This window comes from Lissotriton helveticus, chromosome 1_2 (genome assembly GCF_964261635.1).
Source record: "Lissotriton helveticus chromosome 1_2, aLisHel1.1, whole genome shotgun sequence".
In the NCBI taxonomy this organism is placed as follows: domain Eukaryota; kingdom Metazoa; phylum Chordata; class Amphibia; order Caudata; family Salamandridae; genus Lissotriton; species Lissotriton helveticus.
In genome coordinates, this window is record NC_136058.1 from 102,789,848 (window position 1) to 102,814,154 (window position 24,307).

General features: G+C 40.3%; 2 protein-coding genes across 15 annotated transcripts in view; one reads left to right on the forward strand and one right to left on the reverse strand.

Annotated features, from left to right (window-relative positions):
- DOCK7 (dedicator of cytokinesis 7) overlaps positions 1-24,307 on the forward strand; it is an 870,736-nt gene that overhangs the window by 391,316 nt on the left and 455,113 nt on the right. The gene's annotated exons all lie outside the window — the stretch shown is intronic.
- On the reverse strand, positions 982-24,181 carry ANGPTL3 (angiopoietin like 3). Its single transcript, XM_078669425.1, has 7 exons — positions 23,617-24,181; positions 22,282-22,392; positions 17,939-18,056; positions 15,753-15,866; positions 6,064-6,159; positions 4,845-5,117; positions 982-3,395 (listed from the first exon to the last, which is right to left on the reverse strand). The coding sequence occupies exons 1-7, from the start codon at positions 24,109-24,111 to the stop codon at positions 3,214-3,216; spliced, it is 1,389 nt and encodes a 462-aa protein (XP_078525551.1). The 5' UTR covers positions 24,112-24,181; the 3' UTR covers positions 982-3,213.

Genomic DNA, 24,307 nt, shown 5'->3' on the forward strand with positions numbered 1-24,307 from the left:
ATTGCATTTCTAATGCTTGTTTATTATGCATGAAGAAGTGGGTTGAAAGCATGACTGCTCTAGTTTATCTGTTCAAGAACTGTCTCTCATGATTTTGTCATATTATATTTAGGCTCCAGTGGTCATATGTCATTTTGCTGTACTCAACTTATTCTGGGGCCACCTGTACACATATTTTGAATAGTTTCATTATACACCTGAGACGATCATTATCATACCTTTTTTGAATGGGATTTTGTTTGTATTGTATTTAGTGTTTTTTGTAGCACCTTAATCAAGATGCTCAATGTACGTAATTTAAGATGGCACAATAATTCCAATGTGGGAATTTATAAACGAGGCTGGATTGTTCAGGAAACCAGTCAAGATAGAGAAGTCAGTTGCTATAAGAGCAAAGGCGGAAGAGAATCTGAGCCGTACAACTTAAGGGGAGGAAATGCATTCTAAAGTTTAAGGGGTAAGAAAAAAATCAAAGAGACACTATTGAGCACAAGGAGTGGCATCGAGTAGTCAATAGAAAAATGGAAGCTGATCAAGGATTTTAAGAAGGAATTTAATGGCTAATGAAAGACTAACGGTAAGAAGGGAAAACAGCCATCTTAAAAAGAACAGAAGAGTAATGTGTCACAAGATCACTTCTACTTTATATTCAATATTTCTGTCAGTGGATATTGTTAAACTGACTGATAGACTTACCTGATTTTAGTATTCATATCAGTGGAATGTTACTTTGTGAATCAACAATGTAATATATTCTCTAGGTACGTAGACGCCGCTTTCTTTTGCCAATTGACATTGCAATGTGGAAAACTGCATACATGCTATTTCTTTTATACCCAGTGTTGACAAACTCTGTTTCTTTATATAATAGAGTAGTGTGTGTTCTTTAAGTATTCACACAATACAGACATTATACTTCTAAAATTCCCAAAAAGACAACTATCGTTCATCAACAGTAAAAATACCACCGTATTTAACAGATGGTTTTAAAGTGTTTATTCTTGCACGTTAATGCATTTATTCTTTAATGATAATTTCAGGCAGTTTTCCTCTGTGAAAATCTAGCTTAAAGACACATTTTTTTTGTTATAAATCTGAAAATGTCACAAAGCTTGTTACAGTACAGTTCTACAATAATGAAAAAAATGGTAAGTCAATATGACTCAAATATTACTAGCATTGCAATGTAAAATGTGTAAGTTCAGTTTACCCATTCCTTAAATAGCTGTAAAGTGATGTGATAAATAAGTGTGCTATAATCCTACAACAGTATAAACCAATTCTATATTCTTAATCCCCAGTGTAATGTTTTAGTGTATCCTGCATGTTATTAATTGTGGTCTGTTAAATCTCACCCATCTCTGGCCACTTGGGTGTTCATGTCAAAGATAGTTAGAAGGATACAATTTTCAGCAGGTTGTTTTGGCCATTTCTTGCATTTCTAAATAGCTTTACATCAGACAGGATATTCATTGCAACCTTGCTTCAAAACCTATAGAACTAGGAAACCTAATGTGCCCAATAGGATTTTAATTCCAGTGCTATGCTTTTATGCCTATTTACTTGGTAGATGGTTAGAAATGCATTGTGCCGTTTATTCAAGTTAGCTGTCGTGGTCTATCCACAATGGAAATGCTTAGTTCATTCAGAAATGAATTGATAGTAGAATTGGGAAGGAGATCACAGAATTAAAATGTATTCTTAATGATCAATTTATGAAACGTTTACTTATAGCTATAAATATAATTATTGGATGTAATTGGCTGCATTACTTGGAGGGAAAAGTTTGGAATTCAATTTTTTTTTTAAATTGACAGGTAATACTTCGTGTTGCAGTTAATTCTGCTTTGATATACTCAGTATCATTCATGACACCAACATGAATTAATTTATGAATATATCAAATTCCAAGCTTATTGCAACAGTCCGTTGTTTTAATTGTGTTGATGCTCAGTTCAGTTACTCTTTCCTCAACTTCTAAATGTTAAAATCATGAGTTAAAGTGCGACTGACTTTGCCATAGACCTTCTCTTCTGTGTATGTTTTACATGAAGTCCTTTTAGCAACCTCAAAAAGACGAAACACTGAGCCCAGCATTGCCTGACATGTCATCAACTTTGCCCAGCCGTACTCTTCTCTCAAAATCCCCAGCTTATAAATACATTTCCAATTGTGTACCAGAGGCAGATACGCATTTTGCAAACTGCTCACTTACTGTACTACATTTGTCCTCTCAATGCTGCACTCTTGCTTACCACAAACCTCATATATTCACCCACTCATAAGACTTTCTTTGAAATTTTGATTTCTTGTCATCTGTCCTTAAATCAAAACCCAGTGATTTTTGGACTCTGTTAGATGCAGTAATATTTTCAGATTTTGTCCAAACACACGATTTTAAGGTGCTGCTTTTAGCTGTTTAATGATCTGTTTTGTCGTTTTTATTTTTTAACTTGGAGTATATTATTAACTAATATAACTATAGGTTTTGTCAGGCAGCTGGGATGCTTCAAACTGTGATTCTTTGTAAACGATTGCAATATATTCTGGGAAAGTTGATGTGTTTTAGCATGTAATACAGATGTTTGCTAAGACCTGCGAATAAACTTTGTAACTACTACATATTCATGTAATTCCATGAACTTCTCAGCAATACTGTTGCTACAGAGTTGTTACTTGGCTCCTTTCCATGTCGTGGTCGTAAATGGTGCTTCCAGAATATGTGTGTGACATTACCACCTACAGGGTCCATAAAGTTGCCTTAAAGATAGAGACCCTGACCACATATGAAGAACCTATTTGTGTTCCTCAAAACAAACTCATGCTGGAACCAGAGGTTGTAGGAGAAATGCTAAAGAGGATACCCCGTGCTTAGAGACCCTTACCACATATGAAGAACCATTTTGTGTTCCTGGAATCAAACACATGCTGGAACCATAGGTTGTAGTGGAATTGCTAATGAGGATACCCCGTGCTTAGAGACCCTTACTACATATGAAGAAGCCCTTTGTGTTCCTGAAAACAAACACATGCTGGAACCATAGGTTGTAGGGGAATTGCTAATGAGGATACCCCGTGCTTCAAGGTGTTAACACAACGCAGTGAGATTTTATGGTTTGATATCAAATCTCATGGTTCGAATGTGCCTGTATGAGAAAACATGTCACGAAAATCTATATACAGCTCATTATTGTAATATTAGATGACGATGAGTTAGTCAAAGTTTTCCAAATCTGTTGGCTGTATCATAATTTTTGTTGCCTTCAGTGAGTAGAGTCTTCCTTTCTCAGACTTCCAGTAGATTCCTCTTCTTCTCTCAAATTTTCCTTTCGATTTTGGCTTCATATATTTTCCATTTAAGTTGGTTTCGCCACATACTTTGTACCACCACCCACCTTAAAAAGATAACATAACGTTAATTTAGAAGCTTTGGTTCATCATTTTTAAGGTATTTGACTTTAATTAATTGTATTATTTTTAACATTTAAATGAAGCAAACGTCAATTTTTCCTAATACACGTATTATATTAAATCGCACCCACAATCTAAAAAAGTTAATTTCTTGCTTTTACTGGCTATGACTACTACAATTGCATACTTGATGTGCATTTGCCAGTTAAAATATCTCAACCAATCAGTAGGTTGATATTTAATAATATAATACATGAGCCCTTGAAAGAATACCCCACCCCAAAAAAAATAAAAAAATTAATACACTCCAAATGCTATGTTCAACAGGGCAGTTGTTTCTACTACAGTGACTGGTATGCATCCTAAAGTTCACAGGTGCAAAGTCCGGGCCAACCAAGCCTTTTATCATTCACGGTTTGATAACTTGACAGTTGACCTGTGGTACAGAACTACCTGTACAATACTTGGGTGCTCCAGTGGGATAACTCTAAATGTAAAACTGATTGTTGATACGATATTGAACCTCTGCTAGGTTTCTGCAGCTGAGGACTCCTTTATTTCCCTAATTCCACCAAAGATCAATTGGGGATAGGAACATGGGAAACACTGTGTTTGAAAACCATCCATTTCTATTTAAGATGGACGTCGTTATCAACGTAACATTGATAAGTGGCCAAGTATTCACCCCAAGATGGAGGAGAATGTGAAGCTGAGTCATAAATTAAGACTGAGCCTGGCAAATGCTATGTAGTTCTCCTTAAAGCTCAAACGTTTACATTTTATTGATAAAATTTGTAAAATGTAGAAGCAAAAATATATAGCTAACTATCTGCTCAGAAGTGTTGAAATCCAGTCCCTTGCTTTGCATCATCTTGAAATGAAATGAAATGAAAAGGGGTTTTGTAGAGCGCGGCTGCTGCCCTAGGGCGTCCAAGCGCTAATAGTGAGGAAAAGTGCTCTGAGGGAGTGGGGATCAGGGGATGGGGTTAGTTTCTGAAGAGGAGTGTTTTAGCCCTTTACGGAAAGATGAGGGGTTGGATCTTAGGTGGATGGGAAGGGAGTTCCATAGCTTAGCAGCATTGAGCGTGAAGGACCTTCCTCCTGCTCTGGACCTTTTGACCTGGGGGACTGCAGCGAGAAATGCGTTCGTAGACCGGAGTAGTTTGCCTGGGCAGTAGGGGGTGAGGAGTGAATTATTGATCTCGGGCCGGATCTGTAAAAGGCTTGGTGGGATATGCACATGGCTTTGAATTTAATTCTTTCCTTAACAGGGAGCCAGTGGAGGACTCTGATCCCCGCTTCCACCGATTCTCTGCGCGGAATCTGGAGTAGCGTATGCACCCTGTAGCTTGCTATATGGAATTATGGATGCAGCACTCATCTATGTTAACTTTAGCTATACAATACCTTATATGTGCTCTGAGTAACATTACCTGAGTAGGCTTCTGGACAAGTGTGATCTCCTTGGATAGTACTTTTGTGGTCTACTGTATTAAATCTCATTTCTTGTTTCTCGGTCAGTGCATTTGGAATATTTCCCGACGTCTCAGACAGGTGAAGGCTATAGTCTGTTTCCTTGTTTCCTAAAGTGAACATGTACTCGATGTAACGCTTGTTATTTTTCCAGTCTTCCATCTCAATCCGTAAAGTATGCTCAGTTTGCTGGGAAATTGAATGCATCTTCTCCAGTCCCAGCCAGAATTCCCCTGTAAAGGGCACATGGATAGCATGTTTCGTTAGTAGTTTTGATCACACCTAATAATTTTAAATATGCCAATCAAAATGTTTACATAGATGTCCAGAACCCTTAGCCAATAGTAGACTTACACATTCTTCAGTTACAGAAATTGTTTTCTGATGCAGTGAAATACTTTATATTTAAATTTGTCTATGTAATTGATATTATTTGTAAGATTTCATGCTAGGAAAGTCACTATGAAGCCTTTTGTAGTTTCTCTGCTATTTTAGGTTTTTGTGTACTGATTAGATTTTTTGTATTTTTTTTTCAAGTATCTTAAACACTTTATTCTACATATATTTTATCCACATGAAGCTAAATTCAATGTCAAGTTAAACTTTCGGGGGGAATGGGAGTGGTCTACTGATTAGAAGGTGCTGTCTTCAGCTGTACAGCTATTTGTTTTATGATGTGTTTTTCTTGGCCATGGTATATGATTAACCAGTATAAATATAGGTGTTGTCAGGCAGTCAGGGTGCGTTGGACTGTGATTCGTTACAAATGATAGGAAGATCAGTTAGGTAAGTAGATGTTTTACAACACAGGTCAAGCCCTAACATGCCATTATTTACTCTTTACTGAACGCAGTGTGCCTATTTGTTTGAGAACACGCCTTTCAAAATCCGTGTTCAAAATAAGAATGGCCATTTTGAGCAAGAGCATGAATGTGTGTCTATATATTTATTAGGAAAGATACTTTGAAAAATATATACACATTCAAAAGTGATTAGTTAATACGTCGTTATTCCATAGTGTCCATGTAATATGGAACTTGAATTATAAAAATTGTGTTTAGTTTATTGCTGAAAATATTTAGCATTTGCATTGACAATACCTATACAGGTTGAGTATTTTGCATAAATAAGATTGTATTTGTTTCTGTGCACTTGTAAGGAGGAAAAAAATGCTTTTACCATTTAGGTGTCCAAAGCCATTCACGTATCTTATCCAGGTCTGATTGAAATCTAGTGATCCGTCCATGCGTCTTTGAATCACAGTCCATGCACCATCTGAACACAAAAGTAAAATGGAAATGAAAAATATTTCTTAATTGAAATTTCTGTTACTACATCACAATATGTTTAGCGCAACATGAATGGAATGCACAGATTAACTGGTAAAATGCATATAAAGTAATTCCATATGAAACAAATAAAGGCTCTTCCTGGAGAAAAACATCACACCTAAGGAGGTTTTCGTGCGCACTGGTCAAGGCATTAATAGGGGGTGTAAACCACTATTATAATCCAATTCCACAGTTATGGACACAGGTCAATGGCGAGAGCACATAATAAAGGGATTGGCAATTAACAGTTATTAACACTTGACAGCATGTAAGCAAAAAAATCTCTTATTGTCAGCTCTGTCTCATCTTCTCACACTCGCCATATTTAGAATGCCCACTGATAAAAGGACTAAGTGCCAACTTTCTGCACATTCTGATTGGTTAAAACAATCTTGGTATTTCATACAAGGTGCTAATTACTGTTAGGATACTGTGTGAAATGAGGGAAGGGCTTTGTAGTTTAAAGTAAGGTATCTGGTGTTGTTGAGAAAAGATTCATGCAAACCCATCTCCCTTAAAATCCAATTCACTCAGAGCGAAGGGCCTCCAAAGCACTGTTACTTCTCTATCCATTGCAAGGAACTAAACATATCATATGGCCATTTTAAGGATTAATGGGTGCTTCATATCATAAAGAGAGCGCTCAATCCTAGTTCTTATTTTCTAGAAAAGCTGTGGCAGAATGAAGATTTGTAGACAGTGAAGGCCTTGTTGTCTAACTAAACTCCAAGTCTGCTGGCTGTTACACAGTTGACTGTATGTCCGTGTCCAGAAAAGATCTGATGCCATTTTTTGTGTCTCATCATTTTGCAAGCGCTGAAGTTGTCGATTTTTTTTCTGTTCTGGATGGGTACTTCTGACTCCATATTTCTCACTTTTAGAATATCCTGAGGAAGCAGTTTGGATCCGGAAGATTTTTCAGCATAGCCCCTCAGTGCCGATATGTGGCATTGTGCAGCTCTGCCTCGACCCCGTTCTATCACGAAGTTTAAACTGGAGCCGCGTATAAGCTTCACCCATGCATGCTTACATGAATTCCTTTCTTTTTGTGCCAAGCTCCTAACTTTTTCGAATCAGTTGACAAGGCTTTTCTCAATGTATTTTTTGCCTGTGTGCATGGGAACATGCCCTGTCCTTAAACTACAGGGTTTACGTCTTCCATGTACTTTGGCAAGTAGATGTCTGTGCAGATCATCATGAGGTTTCTCTGGTGTTTGGGTTCGAGCTGAAACTCCAAGTGGTGTGAAATGTGTGCCCTAATGCACTTTAAAGTGTTTTGGGATCGCATTGCCAAGCTGTAAGCCGCCAAACACTGCAGAAAGTCATGTAAAACCTACTCAAAGTTGAGGGTACGGACTCGTTAAAACTCTCAGGGCTGCTCCTGCAGCAGGTCTATGTAGCGATTCAAGTCTTTGGGAAAGTCAAGTCCAAAAAGAATTGGAAGAAGTCCAAGTAGGCATGATCACAGCCTTGCCACTCTCCTTAAAAGTGGAAAAGACGTCAAGGTTCCCCTCTGTCTTGATCCTGGTCCCCTACCAGGGAACTAATTCTGCAGTTGATCCTGATGCATTCCGGCTAGACTGCAAAGTAGCAACGATGTAGGTGCTTTAAAGGCCTTGTTACTAATCTTTAGCACCCTGCATGTTCCTTCTAGCATACCTTATGGCACCACGGATCCACAGAGACCTCCAGTCGGCCTACCTCTGATGGGTCTACCCTCAGTGCTGTTTGTGCTTCCCGAACCCGCTTCGCTTTCAGCTCTGACTTGCAACGACTCTACACCCAGCACCACAATCCATGCTGATTCCTGCCACGTCTACTCTGGACCTGATGGTGCAGACTCTGGAGGAGGACTCCAATCCTATTATCCTGCCTGACTCTGAATCAGATCTGCCTTGCTCTGAATCAGATCTGCCTTGCTGAAGTCGCATCATGGAACAGTTCTGATTCGCCTGGCCTCAATCCATTCTGATTCTAATAAAACAGTGCCTTTGCCTAGGAGTCACTCTCCAATCTTGTATTGGACTCTGGTCAGAAGCATCCAGCTTTTGGTGATGGATGGAGTTTCCCCCAATATGATGGCGACAAACTTTATTTGTATCCACAAGAGGCCTCTGGATTGGACTCCTCCCCTGACACGAAGTTGGGTTCTCCCCTGGCCCTTCAATAGTAGAGACCACATCATTTGCTGTAGACATAAGATGAACAGCTGAAGTCCTGGACTTACCGATACCATATGTTGAGGTGAAAACCAAAGTCTTCACTGTCCTACAAGCAGGGAGGGCTTCATACAAGCACTTACTGCAAATTCAAGAGGGCCTGACTGTACGGATACTTGGGCTAACCCTGTTCCTGCCTGCACAGCGCCATAGACCTGCTCCAGGTGACCTCATCTCTCTGACACTGCTTCCTATTCCTGAAACCCTGATTTTTCAGACAGCTACTAAGATGGTTAATCCAAAATCTTTCTCTGCAACCACCCCCAGGCAGAATCAAAAAGGATATAGTCATTTCAAAAGAGAATGTGCTTTTCCGCAATCCCTGCCCTTTTGGTCAGTCAACGCCAGCTGTTTGCTGGGTGGGTACTCCCAAGCATTACGGGACATGGTCACAAAGATCTTTCCAAGGAATGCTGCACCAACTTGGCACATACCTTTCGAATTGCCGGGACAGAGCCAAATATGTGATACGGTTGTGCATGGACACGACCAACTGTTTAGGCAGAATCTTTAAACACCAACGCAGGCTATCACAGCAGGTGATGCCTAGCGGACTTTATATGGCAGTTACATACAGAGTTGGCTCAGTGTGATCTGTTTCAGTGGGTAGGACCCTGGCTAGATCTCTTAGCCACCACCCAGAATACAATGTCTGTCTTTTGATCACTGAAGTTCCCAAGTAGGGTGTCTCTCAGAGGTGCATTTCACCGAGAGTGGCGCACAGGACTCCTGTTTGCCTTCCCACCACTATCTTTCCTTCCCTGAGTTCTGATGAAGACCAAAAACGACCCCCACACCCAGGTCATGCTAGTGGCTTCGGATTGGTCCAGGAGAGTGCAGGAGAGCAACATCTAGGCATGGACTTCTGCCTTCCCAGCGGCTACCTCTTCGGGGGAACTTATGTAGCAACAGACTAGACAAACCATCTTTGTTCAAATCACCTGTATAAATTTGATTTCTCAAAGATTTAATCCATATATTTCCTCCTAAACCCTTCATGATGCCACAGTGGACATTCATTTGGTCTTCACCTTTCTTATATGCACCCTTTTCAGCTGCTGTACAGCCATCTCTACATTTTCTGACCCTCTAGACAGTCTTTCTCATCGTAATAACTTCAGCTCATCACATTAACCTTCATGCTCTCTCAGTCTAGCCACCCTACACCACCTTCTTTCTGGACAAGCTGGTCCTGAGGACTAGAGCATCCTTTCTACCAAAGGTTTCTCCCTTTCATGTTGAACACACCATCACACATCTGCTGTCTTTGCTCCACCTTGTTGCTCCAAAGGGGACATGATATTCCATTGTTCAGACTCTGAAGAATGCTGAGCTTTCACATAAAGGTGGATGATCAACTCTTTGTGTGGCTCCCGGGGGCATAGAGAGACAAAACAGTACAAAAGAGGAATTTTCCAGGTGGATAGTCCTCTGCATTGAGATATGCTACCCTTTGCCCGAGAAGCAGACTCCAGGAGGTTTGAGGGGGCATTCTACTAGAGCCAAGGTTTGTACCACTGCGCTGGCACAAGGGAGTGCCTGTCCTGGGTGTTTGTCAGGCTGCAATGTGGGCATCAGTGTTCATGTTCAGTAAGGCATTATTGCCTTGACAGCCAGGTCCAATGGGAAGGGCATTTTGGCTGTTTACTCCTGCAGGACTTTCTGGCCTGAGTCATCCATCAGACCCACCACTGGAGGAGGTACTGCTTTGGTATCTATCTAAAGGTAATACATTTGTGGTTAAAAGTATCCCTCAGAAGAGCAAATTACTTACCATCGGTACCTCTCTTTCTGGTTGATTCTCCATATAACTGCAGATTCCTCACCGCTCTCCCGCCGCCCAGTTCTGTGACATTGACTCTTTTCCATCTCAAAACAGTCTCGTTTTAGAGATCTCCACAATGATGCAAATAATTGTTTTTTTCAACTCTGTGTCCAAGGGCACGGATAGTGTCAAGAAAGAAACTGACACTTATGTGTGGCTCCAGTATCACTTCCGGGGAAAGTAGGGTCGACGCAGAGCCTCACAACATTACCTATTGGCATTCAGGGGCTATGCTGAAAAATCTTCCAGATCCAGTATGGCTCCAGGAGATATTCTAAAATTGAGGAATCTGAGGTTACCTAGAGTATCCACCAAAAAGAGCATTACCGAAGGTAAGTAACTTGTTGTTCTGACGTTAGAAAGAAAACTCTCTCAAAGGAGTCAGCTCTGATTATGGGGTCCATCCTTCTTTATAGTCACAGTCCCACTATATTCACTTTCGAATATTCATCCCAGCTTATAATACGAACCTAGCATGTTCAATTACAAAATTCAACTTTATGTTGCTCTACCCTCTTCTTCCTCAACTTTGTCACTTTGACGACTCAAATTTTTTCATACCCTGCATTTTTTTTCCAGGTGTTCCACTCTGTCTTCCTCAGTATAGATGGCAGAATTTGCAGATTTATGAAAGTCATTACATTTTGTAATGTTTATCTAGCAAAGGGCCACACTTTCCACATAGTGACCGTCTTTGTCTTCCAACATTTTAATATTTCTCTGCGTACTTCTGTATCTTTTGTGTGGTTCTTGTCGTTTCACCTTGAACCCTGCCACCTTCAAATCCTCCTTACCTTTCCTATGTAATGCCTTCAGGGGTACAAAACTGTTTGTTCCACTTTGTCTTCCTCGCCATGTTGGATCCCTCAGGCACCTTTTGAGGTTGGAAAAGTTGCCCTTTCTACTGGGCTTTTCACTCTTCTCTGTGCCATGTGCCAGTCCCCTTGTTGACAGTCACCTATTGCTGTAGGTGGCTTGTACATTCTTTAAAGTTACCTATCTCTGTAGATAGTCCCTCATTGGTTGAGCCATGTTCCTGAGTCACTCTGTCATAATAGATGAACCACTCAATGCATTTACTCTTGTATACCAGTCAACTCCTGCCGTAAAGAACTATCTCCTCACAATATGTAGTATACTTGTCAGGGAACTATGTTGATTTAGTTGTACCTCTCCCTAATCCTCCTCCACTGGTGGTATCATCTGTGTGCTGCTACGAAGGCTCACCGCTCCCTTGCTCTGCTTATGTACCCAGACTTCAACAGACTGCCACATGTGGTGCCAACTCGTTTACATGACTTCGGCATTTGCACTTTGCTTTCCCTGCTGCTTTCAGCATTTTCTCTGTGGGTCACTGGGTATCATCTGATGTTCCCCACATGGCATGCTTTCCATTTGTCTTGGGAGCCCTAGGAATTGTTCCTAAATGTCCCTGAGTGAAAAGGCACCCAAGCAAATTTCGGAGATGTTCCCTCAACTGCCCGGCCCTGACCCCTCACTCATGATTCAAGGTTCAGAAATTTGTTGCTAGCTGGTTTTCTGTACAACGTCATGTGGATTATTGATTTGTTTGTCGCAAAAGGTCTGTCACACTTCTTAACTTTTTGATTAGGAATTGTGTGCTGATGTACTAGGACCCATTTTCAAACCTAGATGTGCAAGTTACGGACTGACTGATTTGTTGATTGGTATGCAATTTGCTACCTGAGCTATAGTAAATTGCACATTTTCAGGGGTTTGTAAAATAGCCAGCCTAAAGGCAACGTGCAGCTTTCTGCAAATGGTTGCAATCCAGGAATGGTTGCCTGGGTGAAGCAGTAGTCCACTATCCTTGCATTTGCTTTCTCACATGGAATTTTTTTTAGGTCTGGCTTGACTGTACAGATGTTAGTTACCTATTGTTACCAGTTCTTTAACATATAGATAGAGTAAGCTGTGCCTCCACCCCGAGGAGCATTATCAAAACACTTTAAATTCCTTATCTTATCTTATCCAGACACTGCAGCAGACTGTTTTAGTCAGGACTCAAAATGTAGACGAGACTTATTGGTTTTGCCAATGGTTGATTTTTAAAAACAATCCGTGCCTATTAAATGGATAGGTGATGCTTTAAACAAATAATGTTTGAGAGCACATGGTGGAAAACAAGCAATGGTCTCTGGGCCACTGCCTGGTTCGAATCCTAAAAAGGAAGGTCACTGTTGCTGCTTAGTTCTGCTCCTCACTCAGGTCCCTCAAATCTTCCTCACCTTCCTGATGACCGCTCAGGGACCCAGAATATAGAAAATATCTAAGTCTCTGTCGCCTCTACCCTCCGCCGGCAAAGAATGGCCTTACTTGGGACGCAACCACAACCTCTTAATCGTGTTTAGTATGTGGCAAGATCAGAGTTACGATGAAAAAGATGCAGTGCAGCACTTTAGCAGGGTCTCCTTTGAATGGTCCCAGTGCAGCCATTATAGAATTGTCAAATAGAAGCTGAAAAGTTTAGCAGAATGCAAAATTGCTAAATGCGGTAAAAGCAGAATCGTACTATTGCGCCTGTTTGATGCCACAACTGATGCTGTACATCCAAGAAGTGTACAAAAAAGTGATGAATGGATTTTATCAATCTTGGTCACTGATAATTACTTGGGCTGCATCCCAGTCCATCATTATTTTGCACACCATGCCACCTTAGTTTGGACCCAGTCATATGTAAATCAGCCTTGATCCTGCTTCAGTGGGAACCGTCCAGCCCGAACTGCCAGTTCCTCCCTGAACCAGACATGAGCAACCAAGGACCGATTTCGCCCTGATTTTGGCTCATCAGACAGGTAAGGCTCCAGTGGCACAGTGTGCACTGGTCTCATGTCTGGACATACCCGTCCCGCTTATGGTGACATACTGAAATCTAGAAAACAGTGATGGCATAGAGCATTTTCCAGTGGCTGAGACTGATTCAAGCATTCCTTCCATCGCGTTGTTGTGCATATTTTTTTGTACACCCAAGGCCCGGTTCTCAGAAGTGTCCCCGCTTACACCTACATTTGAAGTAAATTTCCATCTTTTTCGGAATGGTCAAAGAAGTACAAGATTACTCCTGATTCGCTGCAAATGTCACAGATTTACAGGACTTTACATGGCTTTTGAGATACTAGTTGCTTATACATGTAACACATATACAGACATACATGTAAATACACATAAACACACAGTTGTGTTAGGTGTGTCACATGCGACTCGATAAAATGATAAATCATCCCAAATTACCAAGGCATGTGAACTTGCCATCCTATGGGGGTAGAAAGGCTGCCTTAGGCCCAATACAAGCAAAGAAGAGGCCATTCTTCATCTTGACTAATGACCCTCGCTCATACAGCGGTAGCATGTACAAGTCAACTACCAGTGCTAGCAGTCAAGAGGACAGTTTGCTCGGTACCCGATGGTGCTTAATCGGGACCGATATGCCATTGTTGTGGAAGTCGAAGTAAATGCTTTGACTACTATTCGGGGATAGATAGGGCATCTATACGATGTATTAAATGATCAATAGAGGTACACCAACATAATTAAATGCTTAATTATACAATAACTTAATTATAAAGTCCATTTACTTTGGATGCTAGCCCAAGAAAGGGATGAGAAAACAAGTGAAAAGTTTTAGAATAAAAAGTTAACTATTGGAGGTAGGACAGGAAGAGAATGAGAATACTCATTAAAATAAAAGAATCTCAAGAGAAACGGGATGAAATGGAGTCAGAAAGGCAAAGTCGAAAAAATATTTTTATAAGTAAAGTGGAATAACCTTCATTAAAATGCCTGAGAGTAATTTCACACATCAAAGACGGATTTTAACATTCTTTAGCTAAAGTAGTGTTCATTCAGCAACAAACCACTAGCTCTTGGTAGGGTTTTTGATGACATTTGTTGGGCGATGGAGTAGAGAATCGGGAATATTGTAGTGGCTTTAGAGCGGACCAGTGGCGCCTTTTTTTCCACCCCCAGGTGGTAGAGACTTTCCAGATTATTTCCTTCTTGGACTGACATTTAGAAGTAGCAAAATTACATCTGGCCCATCTAGAGGACCATGTTTGGGAAGCTGGCTTCAACCACTGCCTGCCCAGTGATGCCATTGTGGTTTGATGTGTTTTGAGTTTTTCATATTTGTCTCTCTCTGTTCGTGCTTTCCTTCTCTGTCTGTGTTGTTGCTAGTCTGTCTAGACTCTAGCCTCTGCTCTGTCTGATCATGCCGCTGACTGGGCTTTATTGCTCGGTGACCTTCATGGAAAGTCTTGGCATCTGCCACATAATCTTTCACTTTGGTATCATGCCAGTGTCACGGGATTATCGCCTCAACCCTATCTAACCAGCCCAGCCTGACACTGCTCTAAAACCCCTACTCTTCTCTGCCCTACGAGCTCAGTTGGACTCTTGCTTGAAATGTTTTGCAGTCGGTTCAGCTTTGGCAACATTTCCACCTAAAGAGCACTTTCTCCTGTTTTCAGAATGAGAGCATTGCTCAAGCTGTGCAGGTGAATGCATGTTTTTTCAAACCTGCCAGTAGAATTTCCTGCCAGCTTCAACATGTGGCAACCCAGTCCCACATGTATGTCAGGAAAGCTATTAAGGCATGTTGCCTCCTGGTTTAAGTAATGTTACCTGAGGAAAATACTAAGATGTTGAGGTGATGCTTGCAAAAAAGTCTCTAACACTAGGAGTCTTTTGGGCCGCATTTCATTGCATGGTTTTTACCCACTGTACCACTCCAAAGATAACATATATGCAAATCAGCCTTTATAATGGTCTAAATTAAATTGTACAACCCGTTCTGACCCCCCCCCCCCGAACAGGATGCCAATTAAACAAGATAAACCGAGAAGCAACCACAAGCTCTAACAAAAACAGTCACCTGACCCAATGTGGCGTTTTTAATCTATCATCGGTGCCTAAGAGGGATAACCTTGTACTATGTGTTACTTTTTGATTTATATAATGTTGCACTGTTTTTTTCTCCTCCTGGATATATTATGTCAACCTTGAATCTGTCTATTACATTTCTTGTAAAGCGCTCTGATACCTTCGGGTCCAGCTATTGCTATATAATACTAAATAAATAAATATCATTATTCGGTCTTGACATTTGTTAGGAAACTTTCTTATCTGACGACGGTCTCAATTGAAGTTTCTTGGAGACTAAACCTGTACTAATAGAGTCCTATGCAAATGGATCTTAATGTGATATAAATACTATGAAATTGGTCTCTTGTTGACAGTTTGCTTTCAGTTGAATGTTCAAAGGATCGCGCGTTGTCAAACGTAATACGTATCTTGCTCTAGTTTAGACCCTTGTGTTCACGGGCGACGGTAGTCTTGTCTGTCTGTCCGGCTTTTAACATGTAGTGCTGCTTTTAGCAACTGATGATTGACAGACGGGAAATGGGTTTCTAGTGCCACGAAGATAACGTTACTTTCTGTTTGTTCCTTTGCGATAATCAAAGAAAACCTTCTTACCAGACGCCATTTCGCAGTATGCTTCAAATGCTTCGGACCCATTCGGTTTGATAGTGAAAATGCCGCTGGACCTTACGCCGTCGTTATAAATGTCACTGCAGTCTGACGGAGGTTCTGTAAAGGTGAAATGTAGAAGTAAATTAGTCCACTTGAAAAATGAATACTTCTTTAAACTCTGCTCCATAAAAGCAGGTGTCCTGCTGCACTTCTTCCAGACTGGAAATCAGTGTTATTAGTTCAAGCTGCCCCCCTCATTTGATCCCCAATATAATGTCGCTAAGCCTACAAAAATAAATATGATAGTTCTTTTGTTATGAAATATCCTGCTTTTATGTAGGCTTTGATTGAACGAAATCATAAGGCTCACTCCAAAGCCGTTCACTATGTTGTTTAGTATTTCCATGTAGCTATGTAGCTCTCAAGCTTCCCAGAACCGCTTCAAAGCGCTTTGCCCTTTGACTTGAATGGGTTTCCAGGATATCTGTAGGTGTGGCCATTACCTCCACGGGAGTGAATTTTCTAGCCAAAATATCTCTCCTTCTTGAGACTGTCATCCATCCTACTGCTATTGTTTCGATATAATAAATGCTTGGTTCTACGGGCCTGTTTCTAGCCCTCTTCTTCTGGAAAAGCCGTACTCTAGCTTTTTGCTCTTTACACCAGGGGTCCCTATGCCTTTGTCCTCCCATTGGTGCTTACCTGCCCAGCATATTTTGTGTTTGACTACGCCGAGGGGCCAAGGATCACATTACAGAGCCAAGGTTAACAGGACATAAATTGTCTTACCCAGATGATAGTTGATAACTAATAATACAGTACTTTCAAAGGGATGTATGACTTTACAACGCATACTTTTAGCACGCATACCTTTACAACGCAATTTTTACAACGCAGGATCCATTACAACGAACTACCATTACAACGCATTTTTTTACATCGCAGATACCTTTACAACGCATACCATTACAACGTAAGTATTGGTAAGTATGTTATTTTTAAAAATGTAAGTAATTAAAATTAATATAATTTAATTTAATTTAATTTTATTTAAAAACCAAACCTAGCCTTGAACCCTAAAAATACCCCTGTACCCCAAAACCCAAACCTAGCCCTGAACCCTAAAAATACCCCTTTACCCAAAAACCCAAACCTAGCCCTGAACCCTAAAAATACCCCTTTACCCAAAAATCCAAACACACTCCTGAACCCTAAAAATAACCCTGTACCCAAAAACCCAAACCTAGCCCTGAACCCTAAAAATACCCCTTTACCCCAAAACCCAAACCTAGCCCTGAACCCTAAAAATACCCCTTTACCCAAAAACCCAAACCTAGCCCTGAACCCTAAAAATACCCCTTACCCAAAAACCCAAACCTAGCCCTGAACCCTAAAAATACCCCTTTACCCAAAAACCCAAACTTAGCCCTGAACCCTAAAAATACCCCTTTACCCAAAAACCCAAACCTAGCCCTGAACCCTAAAAATACCCCTTTACCCAAAAACCCAAACCTAGCCCTGAACCCTAAACATACCCCTTTACCCAAAAACCCAAACCTAGCCCTGAACCCTAAACATACCCCTGTACCCAAAAACCCAAACCTAGCCCTGAACCCTAAAAATACCCCTTTACCCAAAAACCCAAACCTAGCCCTGAACCCTAAAAATACCCCTTTACCCAAAAACCCAAACCTAGCCCTGAACCCTAAAAATACCCCTTTACCCAAAAACCCAAACTTAGCCCTGAACCCTAAAAATACCCCTTTACCCAAAAACCCAAACCTAGCACTGAACACTAAAAATACCCCTTTACCCAAAAACCCAAACCTAGCCCTGAACCCTAAAAATACCCCTTTATCCAAAAACCCAAACCTAGCCCTGAACCCTAAAAAAACCCTTTACCCAAAAACCCAAGCTTAGCCCTGAACCCTAAAAATACCCCTGTACTCAAAAACCCAAACCTATAACATTTTTAATATAAGTATATACTTACCAATACTTACGTTGTAATGGCATGCGTTGTAAAGGCATCTGCGATGTAAAAAAATGCGTTGTAATGGTAGTTCGTTGTAATGGATCCTGCGTTGTAAAAGTTGCGTTGTAAAAGTAGTCCGTTGTAATAGTTGCGTTGTAACGGTTGTTCACCCTTTCAAAGCCACAGTATGTGCTCTGTCATAGGTTTCACTTACCAGCCTGCTCAAGATTTTCAGTTGTTGAGTTTTTCAAGTGGGAGGGCAGTAACTTTTGGTTCATGTGTCTGATAGTCAGTGAATTCTTCATGCTTTCTTGAAAGCCAGAACTGCTTAGCTGTAATGAAAGGTGTTTATGCACAATGAACATAGGTTAACAATCCAGTTTGTAGTGATATATACAGTGCATTTTTAATGTATCCTTCTGAATAATACTTATAAAGGAATAGGAAACGAGGACCAGTACAGCATGATCCACCAGACAAATGGCATATAAATATGTATATTCATAATCAGCTACCAGATTGAATATGATGTTGTGTCATAAAGATAATAGACACACGTTTAATGGCCCTAGGAAAAGATAGTTAGATATATTTTTGCAGAAGGCGGGCTATTGAGTTCTGGAATTGATTAGCTGCATAGGACAAAGCTCTACTTCCAAGCCAAGCTTTCAAGACTAATATCTGATAGGTGATTTTTGGAATTTGAATTTATCAACCTGCAATAATATGTGAAAAACATTAGTAAGCTTGATAGCTGTATCTTAGGGTGGTACATTATTTATTTGTTTTCCTTGGTTACAATAACTAATCTCTGCTGTACTGAGCCTATCATTTCAGACCATAGACTGTAACTACGTAAACAGTACAAGTATAGTGAGTGTCTTCTTTTGAATCACTAATGCCAGATTAACACATATAGTTTAGACTATGAATGAAGTAGAAAAGCATGTTTCTTGATATCTTATTTATCAAGTACACATACAAGGAATTAATGTGTTTGTTGATCCGTTTCTTTATGATATCCACTGTAACAAGGCTTTAAAGAATGGTTTGTTTCTGAAAAAAAAATCATAAATCTATATTGCGTAGCCTTTCACTTAATCATGGCCAGCAAGTTGAATATAGATTACTCTTTATGAAACTTTATCTAACTGCAGGGTTTGTAATATAGGAAGCCTTTGATGGCTCTACTAGTCCAGTGTGCACTGGAAGACCTCAATGTACACAAAAAGGTCACTAATGCATGGTTAAACAATCTGGAATTTTGTTATTTGCATGGGAGTCTCTCTTGCCCTTCCTCAGGCCAGCAGATTCCCATGGGTTTTACACTTTGTACAGCACAATGGTGTAGCAAGGGCTAGGCATTTTGCTGTTGGCAATTCTATTGAATGCTCTCATCCTATCCTATAGCAGGGAATATTGGCAGCCATGTTTAGCCACAGCTTTCTCAGTCATACCAGCAATATCTCTTCAAGATCAACATGCCGACATAGTGAGTCTACAGCAGAGAGTAGTGCTTCTAAGTAAACTATGCTGAATAGGCATAGGGCGCATGTGTAAGTAGAACATGGAATCGCTCACTGGTTGATGTTCGTCTTGCCAACATAATTAAAGTTCCTTAAAATCATCTCAGGGGAGAGCCTCTATGAAGCAACTTTTAACTTTTTGCCACTTTTCCCACATTTTGGAATGCTTCTCAGTCAGTCCACAGACGCCGACAAGAAAAATCCTTTTAGGATTAAGACCCTGGGCCGACAATCAAAGTTGTTTTTCTCCTTTCAGCACTTACTGAATAATATCTGTAATATATTTCTTTAGTAATGGGGCATTGTGCCAGTGAATAAGTAATATTTTTTTGTGATGCTGTTAATTTCCCATCTTGAGTTGAAATATTTTATATTGCAGTGTGTAGCAGGAAATTTCTGGTTAGGTCCTCTGTATAATGGAGCTAGTGGGTTCCAGTGACCCTGGTACAAGCAGTGGATACAGTTGTAACTAGGAATCTAGTAAAACTCCATTCCAAGCTGGCCACCAACCCCTGACAAGAGGGCTTCCATACATCAACATCTTTTCAGTATATCCGTTTCTGGTGCCAGCCCCTTCCTGTCAGGTGGTTTATGTTCATATGCCAGTCTCTTCTTGTAATACCAGTATATAAAGATCCCTGTCTTACTATAGGTCTGCCCAAGTCCTGCTATTTCCAGCAGTGCTACAGTCATGTTCCTAGCCAAATCCAAATCTTCAGCCATACAAGTACTGTCCTATAATTGTAAACACAACAATGATGGACAGAATGTGGATCAATGTCACACATTCACCCCAGTCCAAGGATCTGGGCCCAAATCCATCGTTTTTCCACTCCACACCACCCTGGGTTAGACAATGGCGATATGCCATTGTCTAACCCAGGGTGGTGTGGAGTGGAAAAACGATGGATTTGGGCCCAGATCTTTGGACTGGGGTGAATGTGTGACATTGATCCACATTCTGTCCATCATTGTTGTGTTTGCAGTCCTATAATTGTGGCACAGCACAATAGAGTTTTTTTTGTTGCGTTTGCCCTTTTCCTCCTTGTGCTGTTAGCCTCTACTTTCCAGATGGCATCCTCTCTGTAAGCCATGCTACACGTGGGGCAAACAGTGTAGTTTATGGAAGCTCAAAGCCTCTAAGAAAGACGGTACGGACTGACTCATATGCCTAACACTTCACAGCCACTTAGAGCCTCTTTTTGCAGACAGTGTGAACTGGACTTCCACCAAAAATGGCAGATATCCCTTTTGTCCTCCGCTTGGTACTGCCACCCTTGTAGAGTGTGGTGGGAGGAGACGGTGTTCCTAATACTGGAGCCAATGCCAGCTGTGTATTTTGGAATACCCATTGTCTGGACCTGACGCCAATGTACATGCCTTTGGATAGGTTGCTTCATTTAGGGAGGGGCCACTAATGGCGTTTCTGCTTATATCCGTTCTGTATTGGAGCGCCATTTAAACCATCGTTATCCGACACAGAACATGGTTTGATGATCCCCACGCAATGGGAGAAATCTTAGCAAGTTAGGGACAGTTGTTATGTAAGTCTGTGGAATAGATTCCCGCTTTAGATTTTTATCTTCTCGACTCTGAAACTGGATTACAGCTCTGCCATGTACTGGCGAGCCTGCTACCACAGACTTTTTTTTTCTTCTCTTGGAAAGACTCAATTTATTAAGGGAGGTGGTATTTAGGCGTGAAAAGTACTTGCTGCAACTGCGGATAACTAAAAAATTGGCATTCCAGCTCTTCCAGCTAAGGTTGAGGCACATCACTGGTTTGGCAGCCTGGCCACCAAACTCTAATGAGCCACGGAGTAGCCACTGAGCATGGCAACAATTAGTATCTAATTGGAATCCTACAGTCTACTCTTAGCCACGAAGGTCACTATATTAATGGAATGCTACCTCTGAGCATGAGTTCTAAGCATACGCATCGCACAATTTGGAAATGCCCATGAGGTTTTGTTACATTACCGATTTGAAGAGTCCTTATTCAGAGTCTGTCTACAACAACACCCAGAACTACTGTTAGTGTTCCAAACCGTATTTTGAAAATGTATTTTGCGCAAAATAGTAATCTGGCCTCTTGCTGTAGGGTCGAAGCTGTAGATCTGCACTGGATTTCACTAGTGGTGCGTGGCATCCCATTTTAAAGGGCAAGGTATCCTTTTAGTGATCACCCAAAAACAAGAAACGCGCTGGGCAAGGGGGTGCCTGCAGGGACATTTTTTCCGCTGACTGTGACAGATAATCAAAATGATATTCTTCCCTCTGAGCTCCCGTTCATGCTCCAAAATGTACGGCGCATTCCTACTATCTGCTGAAAGCATTTCAGCGCCTTGTGAAGTGTATAAAGCGCTATATACATGTAATTGCTAATGCAACATACACTGCAAAGGCTACTTCTTATATTTTTCACAGTTCACAGGATTCTCATAATCTTGAACAGAAGTTTGTCGACAGAGATAATAGAGTTTTTCTTAATACCCGAACCATATGATCCTGTGTAGGTGACTGCTTCCAGAGAAGTGACATTGGGGATTAACAAAAAAGGGTAATATGTATGAAGGCACTGTTAAACGTTTCAACCATCTTTGATGAATTATACACTTGAAAAAAGAAATGTGTGGCGACAAAACTGAGAATATAGGCTTAGCTACTGCAATATCTGTTTTTGCATGTTAAACTCGAGCAAATAAAACATGTTCTTGAATCGCTACACAATTATGTAGATTATAAACATGTCAGGAAACTACATGCCTCTTTGAACGGTAATGAGCAATAATGTTAGAACCATACAAAGTGTTTCACCAAAATTAAAATTTCTCGAGGCAAGTTCATACTCTTCTTTGAAAGGGTAAGTATTTACTATCTCTTAAAGGGATGCTCCAGTTATGTCGTTTGTAACCCAAATTTGTAAAGTTTAACAAAACAGAATTTCCAACTCAGGTGGTATGTTGACGCTTAATAAGTCAGTCACAAAATCATCCAACTCAAATAGGTGAAAAAGTGGTAAAACTGCTCACCTTATCTTCAAGATCTCTTATTTGATGGTTTTGCTGGTTGAGTTGCATATGCTGGTCTTGGACGATGTTTAGAAGTTGTTTGATATTTTTGTCTTGCCGTTCAACAAAATTCTGTGTTGAAAAAGTTGTATGAATTTAAAGTAAGAAAAATTGGGTTTAGCTGTATTGCATATAGACTTTATACTCCAAAGTAGGAACTCTACATTTTTATTCAGCCTTTGTAGAATGGCTTTGCAGCTGCGCTTTTAATAGAGGTTGTGTGATGTTTAGCGAAATGGTTAAAACTTGTAAACTATTTCTGTTCATTCATTTCTCTTACAATCAATGTACTCTCTGGAATCATGACTGTTTGTTGACATCATTAAACATTTCCATAACTTTGTGACATCACATCTTAAGTCTTTTCTAGTTTAACAACTCGCTACTTTACTTATTTACAGTATTTGTAAAGCATCACATGTCATCATTCACCACTCCGCCCTATAGCACCTATAAGGTAAAAGTAGGTGAAAGAAGTAGTGGAAAGGGTTGTCGAGCAGTTGGCCCTGGGACTGGCAAGGGACAGACAAGCTTAACGTGGCTGTGGCCGTCCCACCTACCAAAGTTCTCTTTGTGCCCTTGGTGTAAGAAACAGTAAAGCATTGAAGTGGCAGAGACGTCTTTTTCTGGTCTGTGCAAAGACATGCAGTTTCATGCTTGTGATAGCGTCAGTGTTAAGCATCTCACTGGCACATGAAGAATGTGTGATGTGGTCTTTCTCTCATCACCACAGGCTGCTGCGTGTCAAATGAATCTGATTTATAATTTTCACCTCCCCTCCTTACTTTAGAAAAGCTGTGCTTTAACGCTTATGAGGTCGATAGGAAGCAACCATGTATAGCACTTGAGCTTGCCTGTTAAATCAGTCTCCAAACTTTTCTAATTTAATTTTGCTAATAAGACACTATCTGCCGTTCATGAACGGCTCTATGGAACACCTGAACATGCAGTACTAAACTAGTCATATTCTATTATTTGTACTAAAATTAACCATCTGCGTAAATCAGTTATGAGCTTGCTTGAAATCATATTTTAGCTAGAATCAAGCCTTTCCTCCTTTTTGTCAAACATAACATGCTGCAGTAAGTCAAACAATGTAATGTTAGATGATATGATTATCTAATGGGAGTTTCCAATTTGCTTTCTTCAGATTATATTTCGCAAGCTATTATAAATTATTTTGCCATCACAAATTTGTTTTCAAACTTTTCATATTGAAATGCACATATGGGGAAATAAGTCAGTTACTCGCATGTAAAATAAGGTCTAGTCTTTAATCTTTCTCAGTATACTTACTTTCAGTGAAGAAACTTCTTTTAGCTCCTGCATTTCTGGTTGCTCGTGTACTAACTGTGTCAACTTGTCTTCCAGTCCTCCAACTTTGTATTGAAGTTGCTTTTTTTCTTGTAAAAGGTTTTCAATCTTTGAATTGAGTTCTCGAGACATATTCTTCAGTTCTTCATTGTTGGCTTGAAGTTTCGATGTTGTCTTTTTCAGCTCTTCCTCATCCTCTTTGATTTCATTTGTCTGTACTGCGAGGTCGACAAAAGACTTGTCAAAAATGTTTAGTTTCTGAAAAATATCATTAATTTGCACCTTAGTTTTGTGGACAAAGTCTTTGAGACCGTGCCCCAGTTGCAAGAGGCCATTGGCTAAAATTCTTACATCGTCTAGCATAGCAAATCTAGATCTTGGCTCAGTAGGGATAATATCAAATGATACTTCATCTTTTTCTATTTTTACTGCGATAACAGCAGGCGCAAAACAAAGTAAAATTAAAATTGTATTCATTTTGTCTGATTCGTCTGTATTATTGAAACTAATTTAGAATTTAGATCACTTCCCTCGCGAAGCTGCGCTTCGAGCGGTCATGGACCTAAACTATATATAGTTGAGTTCAGTCCAGGAAACATGGGCTGTTGTAGTTGATTATTACACAGGGCACTCTTGAACTATTGTAACCTTTATCCAGTTCAGTTCGGTGTCC

Bases quoted from the DNA above. Each gene is read 5' to 3' on its own strand.
- ANGPTL3 (XM_078669425.1), bottom strand. From the start codon at position 24,111: ATGAATACAATTTTAATTTTACTTTGTTTTGCGCCTGCTGTTATCGCA. The intron at 22,393-23,616 runs GTAAGTATACTG...TTTTCAACACAG, and splicing joins AAGAAGTTTCTTCACTGAAA to AATTTTGTTGAACGGCAAGA. The intron at 6,160-15,752 runs GTAAGAAGGTTT...TTTTGTGTTCAG, and splicing joins ATACTGCGAAATGGCGTCTG to ATGGTGCATGGACTGTGATT.